Source organism: Falco peregrinus, chromosome 1 (genome assembly GCF_023634155.1).
Source record: "Falco peregrinus isolate bFalPer1 chromosome 1, bFalPer1.pri, whole genome shotgun sequence".
Taxonomy (NCBI): Eukaryota; Metazoa; Chordata; class Aves; order Falconiformes; family Falconidae; genus Falco; species Falco peregrinus.
The window spans coordinates 120,655,443-120,677,588 of NC_073721.1; the positions used below are offsets into that span (position 1 = coordinate 120,655,443).

At 46.1% G+C, this 22,146-nt stretch overlaps 1 protein-coding gene across 2 annotated transcripts; it reads right to left on the minus strand.

Annotated features, from left to right (window-relative positions):
* Positions 1-212: 212 nt before the first annotated feature.
* Positions 213-21,411, minus strand: FAM174B (family with sequence similarity 174 member B). 2 transcript variants are annotated; one of them, XM_055820241.1, is made up of 3 exons: positions 19,258-19,866; positions 10,956-11,087; positions 213-4,175 (listed from the first exon to the last, which is right to left on the minus strand). In XM_055820241.1, exons 1-3 carry the CDS (start codon positions 19,536-19,538, stop codon positions 4,172-4,174), a joined length of 417 nt encoding a protein of 138 aa, XP_055676216.1. In that variant the 5' UTR covers positions 19,539-19,866; the 3' UTR covers positions 213-4,171. The 2 variants fall into 2 exon arrangements, with proteins under 2 accessions (XP_055676216.1, XP_055676205.1); XM_055820230.1 differs by lacking the exon at positions 213-4,175 and adding an exon at positions 4,188-7,077 and having other exon boundaries at positions 19,258-21,411.
* Between the last annotated feature and the right edge of the window lie 735 nt (positions 21,412-22,146).

The window sequence follows — 22,146 nt, forward strand, 5'->3', positions numbered from 1 at the left end:
CCACAGATGGGAACTTCATGTGATTAAACATATTCTTCTATGATGCTGCTAAAACCAGTTTCCCCCCTTATCAGGCTCTGGTTCGGGGTCAGAGAATGAAGGGACTTGTAACCCTCTAATGAGGGATCACGCAAGATGCTCAAATTCACCAAACTTCAATAAGCAACAGACTCTTTCCCATTCCCTCCTTAAACATAACACAACACGAGGGATTTCAAGAACATGTTTAATGATGGCAGTTTCTACTGAAACATGAGAAGTCCATTCAAACTAATCTTACCAGTTTTTTTCTTAAAAAGAAGCTTTGGTCACCATGACAAATCCTTAAACGTTTTTAAAAAAAAAAAAAAAAAGTTCAAGCAGTTGCACAAGACAAAATGTGTGGTCCTGATAACTCCTCACATAAAAACTGCAGTAGCAGAAACTAATCTGACAGAAGAAAAAACCCTTAATGAAAACCATAGCCTGCCACCTGCAGAGATTATACCATGTACAGTGAATTGGAGAGAACAATCATGAACAAAATGTTCCAATGCATTAGTGCTTCTGTATTCAAGCCTCATTAGTGCCTGTAAACTTCTACAAGTTAGTTTGGGCTTAAGACAAGCATTAGGATAGCACAAGTTAGTGTGCTAAACAAGTGTTTGCGGTCTTCTCCACAGCTTCCAGGGAGAAAAAGAAAAGGAAAAAGAAAAAAAAAAAACCAACCGCAGACCAAATACAAAGCTATTTGTGTACTTCCGATTTAATTCTGCAGGCAAACATGGCACACCAACTTCTGGCTTCTCAAATGTAATCTCCAGTGACAGGGCTGTGGCTGGAGTAAAGAAGCTGCAGTTCTGTGCAGGGTTTTTCCTCCACAGCACAGCATGCGCAAATAGGAAAGCCTCTAATTTGCTTGCTCTGTTTGACTCTGCTACTAGTCAGTAGATTTGTAAGCAGTGAGTGAGCCACAGGCAGACATCTGTAATAATGTTTCTCTTTTCATTTTCTGTAACAAATAATATGCCTTTAAAAATGCTCTTGAACAAAGCAAGTTTGACTATGCAACACAAAATAGCAGCAGATACTAAGTCACGTTACAGTCACAACCAGATTAAATCTGCAGTGTAAAATACACAGAACATTAAGGTAAAACACTCATGTAGTGGTTAATGGCTATTTCTTTTTCCAATGAACGCCTAGAACTAACTGAACCAAACAGTTCAAATTATTAAAACTATGTTTTAAACTAATTCCTACCATTAAAAAAATATTTATATATACACTATTAGATGAGTCACATCAAGTGCTCTTAAAATCTTAACTAAATATAGCTATAGAATATTTAACCAGACACTTTAAATCACATACAGCAACTTTTGTAGAGGTAAACATTGCCTCACATTTGCAACAGCAATTGAGTATCAATGAAAGCATTTGGATTATTTTCATGACCATGAGCAACTGGTGAGGTTGGCCTTTTATTTCCACCAAGCAGCTGCTGCTTCCCTATAAGCACTTTCTAGCTTATGGCACACAGGCTGGGACATCCCTGAAGAGCCAGAGCATCCCAGTGGCAGTTGAGCACCTCCACCTTCAATGTAAATACCTCGTCCCTGACACCATTGAGATTTGACCGCGTTATGGAAATAGTGGGATTTTTTAGCCACAAGCAAGGGGAGCAGATGACCTTTGCCAGCCTAGCTCAGCAAGTGACCTGCAGTTGTTAGAAATAACTCCTGGTTTCGATAACTGAGTCACCCTTGGAAAGAAGTGCCCTTTCCGCACCTTTTCCTCTCATCTCTCTCCTACGTAACTTGGTCTCACCTTTCTTTTGTGCAAAGAGGTGGTTTCATTCTCTCTCCACCACTCATCCAGAGTGCCTAATGCTCAGCTTAATGAGTTTGGCAGATTAGTGGACATGCACATGTTGCCATGGTATCTGCTCACAGGGCTGCCACCTCCATCGCCCTCTGCAAATGCAAACAGCAGCTTCTAACCTCTCTCCCTCCTCAGCATTGCCACCTCTCTGACTTCAGAAGGACTAGGTCTGCCTGAGAGGCTCAGTTCCCAGTTTTCAAAATACTTTAGTCCTGAAGAGACGCAGTATTTCCTTCAGAATCAGCCAGCCTAAGCCTAAAACCTGTTTTACTTAGACAGCCGGGAAAGAGACCCAATCTTATCTCAACCTGCAGCATTGTTCAACCTATAGATCCCTGCCATTCCTACCGGCCAGACCACAACCTGCTCGGCCCCATCCTCACCTCACAGTTGGCGTGTTAGATATTGCTTAGTAACAGTAATACGGAATGACTCAAGCTCATTTCATGAATGAAAATAACACAGCATTTTTATACTGCCTTGGTGACTAATATTAACACAAGAGTCTGCTGTGGGATTTTCTCCAGCCAGGCTGAGTGGGCTGTTCGCAAAGCCTTTGCTGAGTCACAGCTAGGAAAAGCAAGCTGTGTATGGGAGCTTTTTTGGAAGTGCAAGGCTGCTGGGAAGGAAAAAAAAAATTCCACTTCACCTCCTTTTACTAACTGCAGGGCCCAAGGGAACTTGTACAGAACTGGTGTAGGTCGTGGTACCATGACAAAGCAGTTCAGTGTTCTCAGCAAGCCTCAAATCCCAACAGGCCTAAACCAAAAAAAAACAAACCACCAAAAAAAACCACCAAAAAACCCAGAAAAACAAAACCCACAAAAAAAAAAAAAAAAAAAAAAAAGGAACCCAAAACTGGGAGCTTGCTGCAAGGTCAGAGCTTTGCCAGAAACTCTGCAGTCTCCTTGAGGGGTTGTAACTGCAGGAGGCTAGTGGAGGGTCATGCAAACAGTGGGACAATCCAAAAACAATTGGAAAATGCATTGCCCAAGAAAAGCAAGGTTCCAGCCAGCTTAAAAACCAAAAATAAAAGGTGTTAAGGGGTGCAGTAAACAGTAAAGTCTGAACTGTCTCCGTGGTTGCTGCAACGGAAAACCACAAAGAAAAGAAACTAAACCAGTTAGGTTTGCCCTTTCTGACTATGGCCTGGAAAGCATGCATGCTTGTGGTCTCCTAAAGCCAATCCACCCAGATGTAGCAATCTAATTCTCATGGTGTCATCCCACAGCTCTGACCTCTGCAGCACAAAGCACAGCAGGGAGCGATGGTTAAAAACACATCCTTGAGTTAAATGGGATTTGTCAAGCAGGTGGTAGGGGAAAACTTCCAGTTTGGTACAGATTAACATCACTTAAATGAAGCTTCCATGAAAAATAAGAGGTGTTCTTTCTGCAATCTAATCATTCCACATGAAGACTTATTTTGCTTAGAAAAAAGGTAATATAGATGAATTGTAGACAAGTTACAGTCAGCACAGGACAGTACAAAACATTGTTTTTACTCCCTGTGGAAGGGCAGAAAATTACAAAAATATATCATCTTTAATCCAGGATTGTTGTAGTTTCGGGCATGCCTGATTCTTCCTGTTTCCCTGTGGTCTCATTTATTGAAGTTGGTCTGATCAGAGCTCCTTGGGACAATGAGAAATTCATCCTGAAGGCTTAGTGCAATTGTAGTTTAAAAAAAAAAAAAGTATCAGTAGCAAGTCAAGAAAATTTTCTACATGAGTCAACCTCTCACCCTCTCCCCCCAAAAATCCTACACTAAACACACAGTGTGGTATTTTAGCATGGCTTGCATTTTTACCACCTAAAGTCACTTCTGTAAAGCCCATCAAATTCACTTGATTTTTTCAAACACATGATCTGTTTAACAATGACCAAAGTTTTAACAGTGAGTGAAGTATGTGGATTTCAAAAAGTAAGTCCTTGGGGTAGCTTGGTTCAATCTTCCTTGTCTTCTTCTGCAAAACTTATTTAGACCATAATGAGCTGCAAGTCGGTAACAGAGCTGGATCTTGTTATGCTTTAGTGACACCATAGCCCTCCTAAAGGAAGAAAGCTGAGTTTGCAAAGAGGAACTCTGGTCATTTCAACGCAGCAGTTAGGAAATCAGGGAACCAAGTGGTGACATTTTGGCCAGAAGATCCATAGCCTGCTGTACAAACAGCACCTCAAGGAGGTGAGGCTTGGTTTGGTTGTAACGCTGCAGAGATGAAAGCCTCCCCTTTCACAGTTATGGCTTCAGCAGGTCCCTCGACAGCAGAATGACATCTTGCAGGGCACCAATGCTCCTCGGAGCTGCTTTACCTGGAAAGCAGGAAGAATTAGTACAGCTGTAGATTTGCAATTAAATAGCTTACAGGCAGAGATGACAACCCATGTGCAAAGTGGGGAAAAAAAAAAAGCCAAAAAGCCACAAAGCAAAAAGCAGCATTATTCACTGTGATTGCCATCAGTTCCCTCCAGCAGCTGATTTCTGTGGTGACATTGGGCACTGATGTGATGTTAACACCATGCCAGGAGAAGCTAGAGTAAGCGAAGAAAAAAGCAGAGTCATATCAGACAAAACCCAGGTGCTGAAAAATCCTGCGCCCAGCCACTGTGCAGACCAGAGAAGGGACCGTGCGCAGGGGCTGCTGCTACTTCACTGCACGTGAAACAGCATCGTGGGACCTCACAGCTTTTTTCACACCAGCGCAGCTCCTTACTAACCAACACAGGTGGGCAATCCTCCTTGCTATGGATTCTCCTCCTGACACCCTACTGCTTTAACTGCTTCAGGATTCAAAAAACCACCTTAACAGGAACTTCTTACGCTCCACAAAGGAGGTGAGAGCCCTCCCCCATAGGACTGCCCTGCCAGTGTATAATCGACTGAATGAGCAAACAGAATGTGATGTGTTCTGTAACTGTTACAGCCACATGAGGAAAGAACCCGGCCTTCAAACACCAAACAAAAATTACCTTTTGACCATCTCTTTCCTCCCCTGCTGTGGACCCATGGGAAATCCTTAACAGCAGCACCAAAGCTTTGGCAATTTGTTGTATTTATAGCAAGTAGCTGACTCTTAGTGATTTGTACCCCCTTCAGATAAGGATAAATGATACCCCTCCATTTACACACAACTTGTCACTGCAGCCTGCTGGAATAAAAAATAAAGCAAGCTGCTACAAACCCCAGCTCAATTCACCTAGCACCATGCAGAATGGCCTGCAGCTTTTGCTGGCAAAAAATCCATTAGAGCTGCTCCCCTGCGAGTCAACACCTTGCTGTAACAAGCAGACAATACCATGCTCCATTCAGAGCTGCACACAGTCAGGATCTGTAAAGGACATATTCAAAGAGAAGACACCAACAGCATAACCCTCATACTTTGCAGACTCCCAAAAGGCTTGAGCACATCCAATGCTGAGCCCTGCAACTGTGATGAAGAGGTTTCCACACAGTTCAAGGCTACTGGCACCCGAAAAAGGGGTGAGTCCAGAATCCAGCCTTTACACATGGTGCATCTTTCCTCCAAAACATCCTGCAAGCTCTCAAAAGCCCTTTAGTCCCACGAAGGCTGAATAAATGTTCCTGTCCTCTTCCCTCTGCCTGCCATCACTCCTTACACATAAATCTTTCTGCTTTCAAGAGCACTTTGGAAGATGCATTCCTAAATTGCTTCTCCATTTTGCTGGTGCCGCTGCTGTTAGAAGGAAAAATGACAATTCACATGGAAAACAAACTGAGGAATTTCACTTAGCTGATAGAAGGGATGGAGACTTCAATCCACCCCAAGAAAAACTTACTTTTGTCAATTTTTTAGGAGCCTGACACTGGGACTGGGACAATTCCAGCTCTGGCATTGAAATTCCAAGTTCTTCCCCTACTCTGGGCTCTCATGTGGCACCTATCACCCTGGACTCAAAATGCTCTGCAGGGATGGTTCTGAAACTCACCCAGCTGTGCTCAGCAAGCATAGCGAGCGGAACGCACTGCCTCCAACAGCTGCAAGTCAGCAGGGAGAGGAGACAATGCTGATACCCCAGATTACTGAAGTGCTTTCAAAGCCTTTCATGTGCAAGGCGCCACAGAATTTATTCAGTACTTGTTTTTAATTTTCTAGTGAAGCTGACAAGAAATCCCCCAACGAGCTATGCTAGAGTTAATAAGCTTAATAAGCTAACGATTTTATTTACCTTTTCAGAAACTGGTTCTTTTTGCAGCTGTTTTAATCTCTTTTCTCTTATTACACAAAATAAGTAGAGTGCTCTGTGACGGGGGTTGGACGCTAACACCAGTTTGTCAGGGACATTTGCCGGTAACCTACTTTATTTCAGTCCTCTCTTCTTGCGTATCACACAGTGCCAACTGCCTGATGAATCCATGGCTTAGCTCCATCAAGTAGAAGATGATGAAACCTGTGCAACCTTCCCTTGCCTTCTTGAAAGAAAGCATTAAAGCTGCAAAGAACAGAGGGAAATCTTAAAATCAAGATCTACTGGTGGGATGAGAAAGAGCACGCTTGGAGGATGGGATTTAGTTTTCCACTAATTCATTTTCCAAGATGTGCAGCAAGCGTAATCCCATCATAAAAAATGAAAAAATATCTGACATCTGGAAAATGACCAATACAGTTCATATGGTCCAAAAATCAATCAGACAGGGACACTTCTCAGCCTTCGGCAGCACAGACTGAACTGGCTATCAAGAAACAAACGCCCTTTTCATGTTCAGTTTGCTTTGTGTAGCTCTATAATCATTTCAGAACAATTCCTGAAGTTCTTATCCAAATGCTTCTTTTAATACCAGAGTAAATACATACAGAAAACCATCCTCCATATTAAAAAACTGGTTTCCATGAAGCTTTTCAAGGAGGTGTTAATGTCTAAGCGATTTGGCATCTTTGCTCTGTGACAATCTTTGATTTATACTTTCAGCCTCTTGTCACACAAATTGTGCTTGCAGGATTAGAGAAGCCACTGACAGAACAGCTTCCCTGCTCCTGAAATGAGATCGCGAAGGGGGTATCTAATCTGGCACACACACGCTTCTGAGGCAGGCAGTGGGTGGCTTTTGCATCCACAGAAAGGACTGTTTGGTTAAGATTTTGAAGTGGTCTCATTGGTCTGCCTTACAGGAGAAAGGTGGTTATTTCTCATTGCTCCACTGCCCAGGGGAAGCAGGGGGTGGGGATCTACCAGGACCCCAAAATCTTAATCCCTCCTGAAAAAAAAAAATTAAAAATAAAAGTCACAACCTTCATCCAATGGCCCAATTTACAGTCTGCTTGTTCTTCGATGTCTTATGTAAAACTGGAAACAAATGCACACAAGGACAAAGCATTAAAGGAAAGAAAATTAACTGCATGAGAACAATTGGAGAGGTATACATCGCATCTCCCCTGTTGCTGCTAGGCACCAACTGCCTTTTAATTAGAGTGTTGTTTGTAGTACGTGGGGGAAACAGCACAGAATCTCAATTACTCCCCCAAACACAGAGGCAAGTGCCAGTACAGATCTTCCAACAATCGGAGGGGACCTCAAACTAGCCCAGAGCCTACCCACATCATCCTCAGCAATGACTTACACTACAAACTCAAAACAAGACTCTATTTATGACCTGCGTATCCGAGTACGTTAATACTGGGGTAATGTACTTGGTATTACGCCAGGAGGTACCTAACGTCACGGCACTTCAGGCCAGCTCTTCAGATTTCTCCCTACTGCCATGCTGGTGGTAACCCTAGAGATCTGAAAGCACAGGATGGTCTTACAGTACATGTAACACTTGAATTGGATAATGCTTACAGTCTATCACAGCCAACACGTCCCTACTGCGCTGCTCTATGGAAAACCAGTTCCCTTTCCACTCCATTCCCCTGTTTTCTCAGAAGCCTGTATTTTAAAAATGCTTTTGGTGCCTTTCTAGTGGAAAGCACTGAGCAAACACCATTGCAAATTATCACTTCATGGAGAATGGACCATTTTCCCCATAGTTTCACAGCTTTTAAATCAAAAATGAACAGAACAAAAGATTCCAGCAAATTTCATGTGATATTCAGAAGCCAGGGAGACTTTGAAAATTCTGCGTTCAAAAGGCTACAGAAAGTTGGTTTCTGATGCAGAATGGCAGCATGTGTGTTACAATACTGAACAATGGGCAGTCTAGCCCTAGGCATATGCTTCAGTACCAGCGTGTTGCAAAGAAATAAAGAATTAAGGAAATCAGAATAATGACTTGTGAACCGCGGCACTGCACCAGTGGATGGTGCTGCAGCACGGGGTTGCATGAGACTTAGCCTCTCTGAAAGCAACCCCAGAAATGGTACAGTCACCAGAGCAGCACCTGGTCAAAACCTGCTCGTGAAGACTTGGCAACCCAGACAGGACACAAGTCTGTCGTGCTGTAAGCTGAGGAAGCACCGCTGCTGGGAGGCTGCTTGCATAAAGCTGAACAGCCCTACAACTGATACTGACTGCTGGCAAGGACGCACCTTCATTTGAAATAAAAAATAAATAGATAAACAAAAGAGTGCGGAATATTATAGCTCACAGGTAGCTGCCAGGAGATACTTGTCACTCCTCTGTCCCCATCACAATTGCTTCCAGGTTTCTGCACCTCACAACATGTTGCTTGAGCTGGCTAACAAGCCGAAATAGCAGTATCACCCCATTCTTTATGCATCAGCCCTAGCAACACCTCTGCAAGGTCACCTGATGCATCTGCACAATATTTTATTTATTTATTTTTTTTTTTTAGATAATGGAGAAGGGAAGTAGTTTTCCTGACTGAGCAATCAACAAAGGCTCTTTTAAAACTGCAGGCACTTTCTGAATATCCAAAACAAACCTACCCCTCCAGTGGTGTAGCTATCTGCATGTATTAATGACTCCCATTAACCACAGAGAGGGATACAGTTACCTCTCCCTACCCTGTGTGTTCCTGGAATCTGCGCTCAGCTGCAAAAAAGAAAGGAAACCTTAGACAGCACAAGACAACTATTCCCTGAATGCCAGTTCTGGGGAATGGCGGAGGCGGGGGGGGGCCGTGCCAGGGAAGGAACCCCAACAGAAGACCTGGTAGAAGTTAGTTCACTGACTTACTGTGGGCACATCTGAGATGGCCTTTCTGCAGCTCTAGCCCTTTCTTCCCATATGAACACAAACACCCGTGAAGAACTCCTGATTGGTTTAATGGGGATGTCAATGGTCAAACTCAGCAATTCAAATTTGCCAAGTATCTTTACTGGTGACAGAAGACAGGAACTGTTTGGGGATGTAGCCTCCAAGCCACACAAAGGAACCAGAGCACTTCATACCTTTTACAGCACATGTATCCTCAAAGCAGCCTTCCCAAAATCAGTACTGCTAAGGGGCTGTCTGTAAGATGATCTCCCCTTCTAAACTTGGGTAGCTCTGTCTGGGCTAAACAAACGTATGTCTGAAACATCAAGGACTTCAGAAAATGTGGAATTTAATAGCTGTTGCACTGTGGCCGAAAGGAGGAATTCCCACAACTGAACAGAGGACTGGCTGGCTAAGAAGCAAAAACCCCTACAGCCCCCAAACAGAGCATCACAGGAGTTGAAGAGCCATTTGTAATGCTAAGGAATCCATGAAGACCAAGTAACTTTTGTGAAAGCATCAGCACAGTGTGTGCTCCAGAGAAGCAACATCAAGTAACACTACCACAGCTCTCCTGAGTCAGATGGTTTCCAGCAAGTTCTCTCCTTTGTTTATCTAGTATTTTACTATTAGACATCTTATCCTGAAGCACTGCTGTGACTGAGAGTCTTCTGTTCTCACTCTTTGGAAAACCCCTCTGATCCTGCTACCTAAAGTTCACAGAGAAAGCACTCGGTTAAGAGGAAGAGGAGCAGGAGACAGGGACTTTTAAAATAGGCCACGGTGAGACAGAGATCTCTGCGCTCTGGGTTTAACAAAGCTGGGTCCCCAAGTAAAAATTGCATGAGTTGAAATTATTAGTGCAAACGCAGGAGTCTTCCAATTCAAGAACTAATTATTTACACATAAAGGCACAACTCCTTCGTTGTTCCACGGCTTCCAACTATTCCAACTATTGCCTGACTTTTATAGAGAACTAATGGAACTAATGCAGTTATTTTGAAAAAGAGCAGCAGAGTGTGTGGTGGTACGTGTTTTAGATGCTGGCACACATGTGCTTAAGGCAAATGTGTTGTTCCCCCTTTCCAAATTTAGGAGACAGGCAACTTTAGTAAAGTCTGTGAAACCTCCCGTTAGGAGTTGTCAAGATCTGCGGTTTTATAATTAGGAGAGCTTATTTCAGCCAAAGTGAGACAGATTTTAGAGTAGTCCTTATTTGGATGAGAATGCAACTTCAATGCTGTGGATGGCTTGATGCAAATAAAAATAAGAGATGCAGATACCCTGATGCCATAAATCAACACGCAGCATCTTTACATGCTGAGTGGTTGCTATAAATCTCAGGCCCAGAATAAGCACCAAAAGTTTTGAGTTGTCACACCACTTCTATCTCAAAAAGGCAAACACATTTAAGGAAAGATTGTTGCTAAGGGATAACTGCTAACATCATCAGCGGGGGACCACAGTCCTCTCTTTGTCACAGAACAACATGAGAGCACTCTGGTACAAACCCAGAGGTTGGTGGAGATTTGCCATCATTTCCCTCCCAGGCTCACGGCAACGGCAGCACCTGAGAAAGCAGCCCTTGATCCACAGCCCTCCGTGCAGTGTGTGCGTAGGCACTGAGAGCGCACAGGAACGACTACCAACAGCTGCCCAAGGGGGGAAGTTCAGTCTGTTAAACCTTGTTAGCTACTTGGGGCACGTGCATCCCGTTGTGCTGCTCTGCAGAGGAAAGAGGAAGGCAGACAGCCTAGGGGTAGTGACATGGTTATTACAAGAGCGGGCGAGTAGAGCGCAACATGTGCTGAGAGCAGGCAGAGGAGCTGTAAAGGAAAGTGATAATGCTTGGGCAAAGTGAAAGAGAGACTGTGACTGCCTTATCTCTGCCAAGTTGGCCCAGCAGAGAATAAAAGAGCTGTCTTCACTAACAAGAGCTCAGTGAGCAAGCCTAACCAGACGGGCTCGCAGCAGTACCTGTATTTCACATCAAACACTGTTGAGTCTTCATCCTCATCGTCTTCTTCATTCAGAGGAGCCATTTCTACCCGCTCGGCTGGAGTAGTGATTATGTCGTACTTCCTGGTTTTCTTAATCCTCTTGCCAGACCTGAAACACAGAGGTGGGAAGGGAAGGACCATTTTTGTACAGTACCCTTTGGAGAGGCTGAAGCTGTTCCCACCAACACTGAATTGCTGCCCTGTTTAATTCAGACCTCCCCAGGCACGCGGGCCACAGAGCCAGCCTCTGTTCTCTCCCGCTGCCTTTCCAAGGCCACCGTTTGTGCCCATCAGTGTAGAGCACAGTTTCTCATCAACTGCAATCCAGATCAACGTCAGTATTTCAGCCCCTGACAAACCAGAGATCTCTGGCATCCAGGAAGGCATACAAGCGCAGCAGCCCACTGCATCCTCCTGCTGCCACACTCAATAAGTGAGACACGGGCTTAAATAGCCGAGGCAGCCAATGGTTTAGTGAACACGTTTAGATGGGAAAGGCCAGGTTAAGCCCTGCTGAGACAAGGGAATATTCTGGGCAGGATTAGGAGCAAAGGGATGGTGATGTCTGGGTACAAATAGCCTGCTCTCTTCCCTTGCAATCAGGCCAAGCTCAGGACGCCCGGAGCAACAACCCTGAGCCTTGTCTGAGAAGTTTCATGCTTTATGCTGCGTAAGTGCTATGAAAAATAATCAACTATCATTCAAAGCTAACTGTACCTACCACCTCTCCTCCTATAAAGGCCAGCCTTACTTTCCTTTCTAAATGGAGATGCTCAAGCACGTGCAAGTCCCATGGTTTTGAGAGATCTATTTTCTAACACTTACTTTCAATTAACAAACATTTGGTGCATGGCTTTTCAACTAATTCTCTGCCTCTAGCTTGAATTGTGTGAGTTCTTATTTCACCTACTCCTTTCATGCATATTAGGAGGGTCACACTGCTCATGCATTAATCCAGTTTTGTGATTATACATTAAAGAAGGTGGTGATGTGTACGGTTAGCCTTCAGGGAGAAAAGTGGATGTTTTTGGTTAACAAACTGCAGAATTTTCCCCTTCACCTTTTATAAAATAAAACTGGCAACTGCCAAGCACGAGAAGGGAGCTGGTGCAGGTGCAAGCAAGCAGCCCTAATTTTTGGTAATCACAACTACCGCTCTGAGCAGACAGCACGTCATGAGTACACTTTCACCATGAAGGAGTCCTGCCCCAGCACGTCACGCAAGGTGTGCCAGATTCAACATTCCCATTTCTGCATCAAGAACAGATGCCTTTCCAAGAGCTACGCAGCAGCAAGAACTGAGGTACGAGCATTACGGAGTGACTAGGACTCAAATCCTGTGTTTGCATCTCCACTGCAACGGTCCCTTCTAAGCTTAAAGTAAAGGAAATGTAAACCAGTGAACAGCTGCGATGTGGAAGTCTGTGTCTCTGCCTAGCATTGCTTTTGGGCAGTAGTCCAAGGCCAAATGAACAGGTTCCAGCCCTTGGGATGGAGCTGTCTGCACTCCCTCCCTGTTCTGAAGGCTAAGGTTGCATCAGAAGCGAGAAGTCATCTCCTGTAGTCTAATCTTTATAGCAATCTGTGCCGCTGTGTCACGTAGAGCACAGGGTGGTTTGTTCTATTACTGCTGTTGTTGAAACAAGCAATTTTATATCCAATACAGTAGGACTCTTAACCCAAACACTTGAAAATCATTTTGAAAACACTTCTCCGTATTATTCTGCTTCTCAGCCAAGACCTAGCAGCAAACTGATGCAGGGAGGTCTCATCTTACAAGTAATGCATTGATTTTACAAGAAACATTTACACACACCGTGAAGCCTAAACATAGACCAAAACTAACCTGTGTCTACCTGTCAGAACAAACCAAGCACAGCCTTACCACTCTGCCTTACACGTACAGTCTGCAGGGGCTTTCCATGGGTTCACCCATTTAAGACCCTACCTGTGTAACAGGCCCACTTTATTGAGAGACATCGTCCCTCATTCCCTCCATTAGAAAGCATAACTTATTCTATGTAGTTCATCTTACCACAGTTAATATTAAAAGTGTTCGAAGCAATTACTGCAGAATAGGTATTTTTAGAAATGGAAAACTAGAACCCTTTAGCCTCCAGCCATTAATTAGTCAATTTGGGCTACACTTTAAAGAGGACCTGGAGCAGAACTCTTTGCACAGTGATCTATTAGTCCTCCACAACGCTCACTTAACCATAGTGCTCATTTAGAAAAGGGAGGAAGCTCATTTTGCTGCTGGTTTTTGGCTAAGCCACTGCAATCAGTTGTTTGCCATTGGCAAGGCAAAAGAGTCTTTCCTTGCCTCTTCTTCCTCAACTAATTCTACATCCCATTACCTAGCTAATTTGTCATTAATCTGTACTTTTCAGTGGTCTGTTTTCTCACACACTCATTTGAACAACTCCCCTAAACATCGTAAATACTAGAATTACCAAAGCTAACTTTAAAGGAAAGCTTTGGGAGTGTCCCTACATGAATGCAAAACAAGCCTGTCTGTCAGGAAACCACTGCACATTAAAACTCCCAAACCTCAGTAGGATCCCTGTAATCATCAGTGATCATCAGTGACGACAACACAAAAGGAAAAGCACTTTATCCAGCGGATGGGACCAGGCAGTATCTTTTGTTTGCAGACAGCAGAGTCAGCGGAGTAGCGCAGAGCAGGAACTACAGCATACAAATGTTTCATGAACTTTGGAGACCTCCTGGGTAGGATCAGGACACATTAGCCCTCATGGGCAAAGAGAGGATCTCCTTTCCAGCCATATCCATTTTGTGCAGGTTTTTTTAAAGCAAACAAGAAGCGCGCTGGAAGCTGCGGTTAGCAACAAGCTGAAACACTCTCCAAGTGGTTTACCCAAGGCAGAAGTGGAACTAGGTATTTCAGTGCAGAAAACTGTCTTCCACTTAAAAAAATCACGTTGCTTCTGCTGTCTGACTTCAGCCACTCCCTGCCCCGTAATTAGAAGGGATGCTACAGGTCTTGTATGGAATCACCATGAGAAGGGGGGGGGGGGGGGGGGGGGGGGGGGAATCAATTAACTGTAGCCAGGGCTATCAACCTTTCACTTCAGACCCAGTGCTGCTCCCACCAAAACCAGCTCCCTGGTGTTAACAGCACAACAAAGTTAACTGATGAAGTGATGTTTGCACACTGGCATTGCCCTTGGGCTTGAATGACTGCAGCACTGTGCACCACACCAGGGTCTGGTCCATCAGGAATCAGATGTACTCCCTCCACCATGCTGCACAGTGCGAGGAGGGACACCATACAGAGATGGGCTGGAGCAGAGCACGGACTGTGTGTCTCTGTATTTTGACCGGGAGCTATTTTGATCAAGCACCAGTCATATGCAGCGCTTCATCCTCCTTTCTGAGGCATCATGTGGCAAAGTAAATGCTCAAGTCAACTCACTAGTTCATTATATTATTTACGCCTCTGATCTATTTTAGTCAACAACCCTGATATTCAAAGACAATGCTTTTCTTGACCCAGAGAGCGAGGTCTCTGCATTTCTTATCTAGCATTAACACTTCCTGCCAAGAAATGCAGAGGGAGGGGACCACCCCCTGGAAAAAAAAGAAAAGCAAAAAAACCCCTACTCCTTAGCAGAGTGCTTACTGCAAGTCTGATCAAGCCAGCTACAATCTTCACCCTAGAACTGCAGCAATGTTACATTTGGAATGGATTGGGACCGGTTTATTTATTGTTTAAAAAAATTATGAAAATATAAACCTGTGAAAACTCCAGGCTTCCTACCAGCTGATGAATTAGATCAGTGATATTTCACTACTGTTGATCTGTCTGGGCATTTCTGCTCTCTGGATGGTGCTGCATGCAACGAAGTTAAACCACGAAGCTAAGTCCTCACGTATTTTCTGGATATACATTTTGTTGTGGCAAACCGAAGGTGCTGTGTTCCCTAACAATCAAGTCCTTAAGATGGAATATATGCAGCCACAGAGAGCAGAAGTGTCCCCTTGCTTAACTGCGCTGCTAACAGAAGGGATGGATCAGAGACTGCTACTGGGAATAACTTCAGGAACACCTAAATGGGATATTGTTGTGGTTCAATGAAGCAGTGATGTCTGTAAGTAATTAAAATATAGCCACTCACATCTGGTAGTCAGTACCAGTGCCAGCATGTACTTCCAAACATTACAGCACAGTCAGACCAGTATCGTCTGAGACCTGCTCGAGAAGTATCCTTGTTTTATAGGGCAGAGCTACAGAAACTTTTATGATCTACCCAAACTCAAGGTAGTGAATCCTACAAGAAGAAACAGCATTCATCCTCTGCTGCGACCATTCACATCAGAGCTGTAAAGAGTCCAAGACAGCATCAGACAGCAATCCCCTCTTCCTTCCTTCTGCCAATTTCTGCCACATTCACATCAAGACAATACTGTCCTCCCAAAGACAGGACCTCCGAGACCTAGGACAAGTGTCCCGTTTGTCATTCTCTGTGGCCCTAACTAAGCTAAATGCAGCTTAAATGAAGCTTTCAACGTGGGTCACAAATACATGTTTTGAGGTTAGTTTTGTTGGTTTTCTTTTTCTTCTCCATTTAGGGTCATTTTAACAGTGAGTTTTTCTTTCCTGTTCCTGGCAGAGGTCTTGTCTTTGCTGGAGTATTCAAACTGGTTATAATACAATTAATTTAAATCAGTCAGATTCTCTGGGGTTAAACCTCAGATGGCCCAGAGCAATTGCCCAGCTCATAGAACAAAGGGTCTTGTATCCTACGATCATATGCTTGAACCTCTCTCCTCAATCTCGGTAATTTATACCAGTTCTGCATCTACTGGAAAACTAGGCTTAAAGTGGTATTTGAGGAAGAAATCAAAACTGAACAACAAGCAGCATTACAAAGCAATGAGTTACAAAATAAGCAGGTAGCTTCTCTCTAAAAATCTAGATAAATAGCAGCCTTTCCCAGCCTGTGTTCTGTTCATTCAAGGGCAGGTCAAGACATGTAGCAAACACAGCACACTGTTTTCTGCAACTAAAGCTTTGGGTTTCAGCTGGCCCATTTGAGCAGAAATAACTTATCCAGTTCCCCTAGAAGGCATATGGTCTACCAGCACAGACAGGCACATCTGAGAAATCACGTTTCTTGGGAATTGATCGCAACTGCATTGTGATGAAATGAACTGAGCTGCACCAGGAGAGAGAAACAGGGCAGAGCATGGGGGTAAAAAGGCAAAATCCATAACACAGATCAAAGAGGGAATTTAGCCCCATGAACGGTTCATAAGCTGTTGCAAGACACTGTGTTTCTTGGTAATGCAACCTACCCAACCATTTGAGAGTAATACGAAACTTAGTCTGTTGTGGAAATCTTTTTGGTTTGGGAGCATGTAGTACACAGGGGTATAGGAATGAAAGAAAGCAAGCCCAGAACTGAGCCAAAGAGAAAGAAAAGAAAAAAGAAGAAAAAAAAGCTATAGCAAATGAGGCCTTGCCACATGCAGACGAGTATCAGTCTTGGCTGACCCTCCTAGTCCCTAGTAGCCACAGAGGGAAAGGAAATTCAAACCACTGGGTGATACCACATTCTGAATCACAGGTCCATCAGATGAACCCAGAACATAACGTTCCCAAATGGAACGAAGAGAAATCTCTGAGCATTGTCTTGAGAACAGAGCTAGAAAGCTGGAGAAATATATCTACCCTGGCTCAACAAAAAGGGGAAAATAATATATACATTAAAATATATTAAAATGAGATGTATAAAAAAAATAAATCCAATGCCTGTGACAAGAATATCTGGCCACTCACTAGTTCATTTCATCTCTGCAACCCATATCTAACAGGATAATTTACTTCCAGCAACCCAAAGCAATTTCACAGTGAAAGTTTAATCAAAGATTGGATTTCAGCAAAATCTCTTTAATAGGAATCCATGACACTTCAGAAAAAAAAAAATCACTATGTTTTTGACTAAGTATGAACAAAGCTCTTACTCTGATGGGAAAAAAAGCTTTACATTTGAGGGCAAATTCCTTATCTCTTCTGCAACAGAATCTCCTCCCATCTATGCTGCCAGCTACAAGTGTGACACTGGACAAACATACCTGTTGCTATTCTCGTCTTATTTGCAACTGGGGTAACTGTTTACAAACAACTGCTCTGTCAGATAAAGAAATGTACTCAGAAGCCAAAAGCTTCGTTCTCCTTGCAGGTTCTATTAAAGATATATGAGATCTCAGAGAGTGCTGTGGTTTTTTACATATCTTTAATGCTGCATTAATTCTGATCAGTTGCATAACAAGAACTTTGGCATGGGAGAATTAATCCATCATTTCCAAGGTGACATTAACCTGGACCTGCTTTTGCCGACTATGGTATAGGGAAAGGTTTTTGAAGGCTATCAGTTTGCTTTCTTTGGCTAGAAACGTTCAGCTTTACACCAGGTCTCCTTGACACAAGGTCTCACTTTATACCCAGAAGAAACTGAGGCAAAGGAAACAAACTCTTCAAGTTCAGAGAGAACTAGGAGTAGAAACTTAAGCTTTTCATTCTGCCCTTACAGACTCCTAATTCTAGATCATATACTTACTACCAATTTTGCTGTGTTTCTCCATGACAACTTTATAAACTGCAAAGCAGTCATATTGATTAAAAAAATTCTCTTCAGTATTTTACTGGGTTCTCCCAAACCACCTCACTTTAATGAGCAAATTTGTTTACATTGTCTGTTGCCAGCTGCTGCAACACTTAAGAAGAATTTAGTTAAATGTCAATTTCTTTAGAAAATATCAGTTCATATCATTTTGGCCTTTAAGACCATACTTTATAATACCACCGCTGTGAACACTGCCCTTCCTACACAGAATTAATTCAGAAACAGGAGAAGCAGAGCATTCAGCTGCAGCCATCATGTATATACAAAGGAACTGCTTGAAGACAGAACAAGGAAGAATTTGCCAACTCCACTTGTTCAACTACTTCTGTCACCTGAGACATGGTGCTCACCTCCTGCCTGCTGCCAAGAGCCTGCTGCTCCGCTCTCCCAGCTCTTTCCTGCTGCCCCTACCTACAAGTCAGATGACTGTCAACTACTGAAAGCTTGCAATCCTCCCGGCAAAGCCGGGCACAAACAGGCAACAATTTTTCACTTGTAGACTGCGCGAGTCAGGGACAGCCTCTAGTGCACCATGGGACTCTTGCCACAACCCTGAGAAAAATAACAATTAACACCAAGAGCGGCCAAATGGAGCTTTAATATTTGCTTTTCTTCTGCTCCGGCAACAAGCCAAGAGGAAGACTGGCCTTCTAAAGGGATCGAGTTTAATTTGCTCGCGTTCCTCACAGCAGGAGACATTATATGAGTTTCAAGGGCTGCCTGGACAACTCAAGCATGTGCCTGCACCAACCCACTCCAGCAGCGTGCAGCGCAGTGAATGACCTGGCCCGCACCGGTTATGCCACGCTAAGTGGATGAGATATGAGCGCCAAGAAGATGCAAACTTCTTCCCAGCTTCTTGCTGCTTGTTCGCCAGCATCCCTCCTGGCTCTGTGAGCAACTGGGGGATTCTTTCCTTCTGTGCCGGGAGCAGGAGCTTGCATCCATCGGCAATCTACCCCAACGAAACATCGGGGAGCTTGGTAACACGCCAGGGCCGTGGTCTAAATCAACATCTACTTTCGGCTAAGCTGAACACCTCAAGCCTATCTGCACAAGCTTCATTAGAAGGAAAAGAAAGATTTGGGTTTTCCACTTAGCACAAGTTACTACAGCGGCGGCACCGCGGCAGCCCACGGGCGCGCAGGATGCACGGCCCAGGCTGGACGGGGCCTCTCCAGGCCCAGCAGGGCCCGCCGGGGCCGCTGCCCCGAGCGGCTTCACGCAGCCCCGCGGACGGCACCGCGGCCCCCGTGCCCCCGTCCCAGTGACCCGCCGCCCTCACACCAGCCCCCCACGGGCGTACGGCGCCTCACGGCCGCGCCGCCGCCCCGCACCTCCGGGGAGCCGCTTCCCGCCCGGCTCCCGCCCCGTCTTCCCGCAGAAGGGGAGGAAGGCGCAGAGCTGCGAGGCCGGCGGCGCCCCCCCGGCTGTCCCACGGGGCGCTCACACAGCCGTGCCCGAAGGCAAGCCTCACACGGGCCGCTAACGGCCGCCGGGCTCCGGGCGGCCGCGCTTCGGGGCTTAGCGCCCGCCGCCCGCGGACAGGCCCCGCGGCCGGGCCCCCCGAGCCGGGCCGCCCCCCCCCTCCCCGGGGGCCAGGCGGGGCCGGGCGCGGCGCGGCCGTACCTGAAGACGCGGAGCAGGAGGCAGGCGATGAGCGCGGCCGTGAGGGCGCAGGCCCCGATGACGGCGGCCTTCAGCGCCGAGAGGTCGCGCAGCAGCGCGGGCACGGGGCTGAGCCGGGCCCCGCTGTGGTTGCCGGGCGCGCCGGCCGGCTCGGCTGGCAGGCGGCTGCCGTTCCCCGCCGCCGGCGGTTCCTGGCTGCCGCGGGCGCCGGGCGCGGCCGGCAGCAGCAGCGGCAGCAGCAGGCAGGCCGAGAGCAGCAGCAGCGGCCCGGCGGAGCGCATCCTGCCCGGCTCCGGCCGCCGCCGCGCCGAGCCCCGGAAGGCAGCGCCGGCCGGCCCGGCCCGCCCCCCCGAGAGGCGCCGCCTCCCGCCGCCGGGGCCCGCGGCCGGGACTCGGGCAGGGCGGCCGGAGCCCCCGTCCCGCCGCCCCCCGCCGGTAACGGCAGCGTTCCTGACGGCAGGCCCCGTCTGGCCAGCGGCGCAGCGGTCACAGGCTGCCAGCCAGCCGAGCTCCCCCGAGCCGGAGCCGCTCCGTCACATTTACTGCTGATTTTCCCTTTCCGCTGGCCACCTGGGCTTGGCTTCCAGCTTAGTGTTCGCACTGATCTTTCACACCTTAAAAATCTTCACGGATCTGACATCCGTGGCAGCCGCAGCCGCGGCTGTGCATCCCCGGCCGGGCGGGGGGCGAGGGGCGGGGGGCGGCCGGGCCGCCCCGCTGCGGGCACCGCTCGCTGCTGCTCGTCCTGTTCAGCGGGAGCCGCAGAATAATTTTCCGCTGCAAAATAATCGTGGCTGGAGAGAGGGGCATGCTGCCCCTGAAACGAAGTTGAAGCAGAAGAGGGGGGAAGCCTGCCTATTAGGCTCTGCGCTTCAGGGCTGGCGTGCCAGGGTATAATCTATAAGAACGTGTGACTAAACTGTGAAAAAGATTACGGAGATGTATTCCTGCTGGCAATGTCCCGTTGGAAAGGGGGCAGTGAAATAATGCCTGGTTCATCCAGTTCCCTAGCCAATTGGGATGCCGTAGCAAATGCCACCCACTCAGTACTAAAAGCATCCTGTGTTTTTTGCAGCAAGTTCTTGGGGATTAGGAAATTTTGACGTGGACGATGTGCAGAAGGCCCCCTACGCTGTCTGAATTGGTCATTGTTCCAGCTTTATTTCATTGCTTGCTTTTGTGCACTTTCCCAGTTTCCAACATGGGGCCCCAGTTTATTTCTGTTCAGAGAAAAAAGAAAAAAAATCCAGCTGGGCAGGAGGTCAAACTGGTGATGCAGACTCTTTCCCAAACATTGGTGTGAGCCTGCTCACATGATTTATTATTTGTAAACACTGACCCTGATGTTGGCCCTGCCTGTTCTGAGATGTTTGCCAGCTGCTGCTCAGTCTTTATCAGATCTCACTTGGCCGCACCCTGCCACTCCTCTTGCAGTGCAGTGCTGCTCCATAGGATGAAGAAAAGGTGTAAGGGGCTTCCAAAGCAAGAACCACCTCCAGCTGGTCACAGAGCTTAGGGTCCAAATCCACCTCACCCGCTAGCCTTTACTTGTCTGTGTGAAATCAAAGCTCCACAGTGCCATGCACTGGGCACATACCTAGGCAAAACCACTCATTACGCTCAAAAACTAATATTCGCCGCTGTCGTATGGGAATCCTGGGTGTGAATCCACCCAAGATTCTGCCTTAAGTGCTCAGCTGGTAGACGGGAGTGATGGGTAGATACTAGGCGATGTCCCACGCTGATCCTTATGTCCATTCCTTTGGTGTTCCTCAGGCAAGGAGAAGCGAATGGCAAAGACTGCTACTAAGCTTGCTCAAAGCAGAGTACCGCCAGCTTTGCCATGGAATGACACAGGACGGGTGGGCAGCACAAAATCCTTCTGAAAATCATGGAGAATGGACATTGCTGGACCTACACCTGCGATCATCTTTAGTCTTATCTTGGCATTGCTGCCGTGGTGCTGGACTGGCAAAGGGGCACTGTAGGCTTTGCAAGCCAAGTAATTTTGTTTCACGTCCATTTTTTTAATAGAGCTGGACTTATTCCTGAAATAAATATTCTGCAAATATTTGCAGCAGGATTTGCTGTATTGCATGAGCATATCAGTGTAATTTCCTCTGAAATGCACAGCCTGAAACATCTGTTACTTGACTAGCATAAGCTGGGCAGCGGTAGATGCTGGATCTGGCACTTTTGTTTGACTTTTCTTGCTACTTTGGGCGGGGCGGGGCGGGGGGTGGTGGTGATGGTGGTGGTGATATTCCTGTGGCAGATATTTCAATCTACTAAGATCTAGGCTGAAAGCCAGCACAGGGAATTAACATTTATTCTCACTATAAAGTTCCTCTATTTGACAAGGTGCAATTGTACCAGTATGTATGGTGTCAAACATATTCCAAACAGTCTAGAAATTATAAAGCTCAAGATTCTTCAGGCTTGTTTCTGATCCCCCTGAGAAGCAGGCTTATGCGACTGGGATTTGTGGTGCTCAGGTGAGAAGCTGCACAGCAGGAGAAGGAAAAGGAAGGTGTTACCCTTGTGCAAAGTGTAATTGATTCAATTTGTACCCTTGCTCTGTCCCCTGCCTTTTAAGGATCTTATTTATGCTGCCTTCTGCCTGTGTCTGAACGTAATCAGGTTTAACCAGCCTCTCTGTGATGTTGGTTAAGGATTTGGATGCCTTTTATTGCATTCCTTGCAGTCAGTTAGGTTCTGATCAGCAGTGTGGGGGTAGAGGCGTGACTCTGTTTGGAAATTGAACCTGCAGAGTCGGGGCATCCCATAATTTGTACCTCTTTTTACCTCTGGCGTGAACCCTGCATGTCTTTTCCATTGGAAGATGTCAGAGAAATGCAGGTGTGACCAAAGGCAGAGCGTTTCAGGAGG

Excerpts from the sequence above, each read along its gene's own strand:
- FAM174B (XM_055820230.1), bottom strand. The coding sequence starts at position 19,538 with ATGCGCTCCGCCGGGCCGCTGCTGCTGCTCTCGGCCTGCCTGCTGCTG. Across the intron at positions 11,088-19,257 it reads CTCCTGCTCCGCGTCTTCAG|GTCTGGCAAGAGGATTAAGA; the intron begins GTACGGCCGCGC and ends TCTGTGTTTCAG.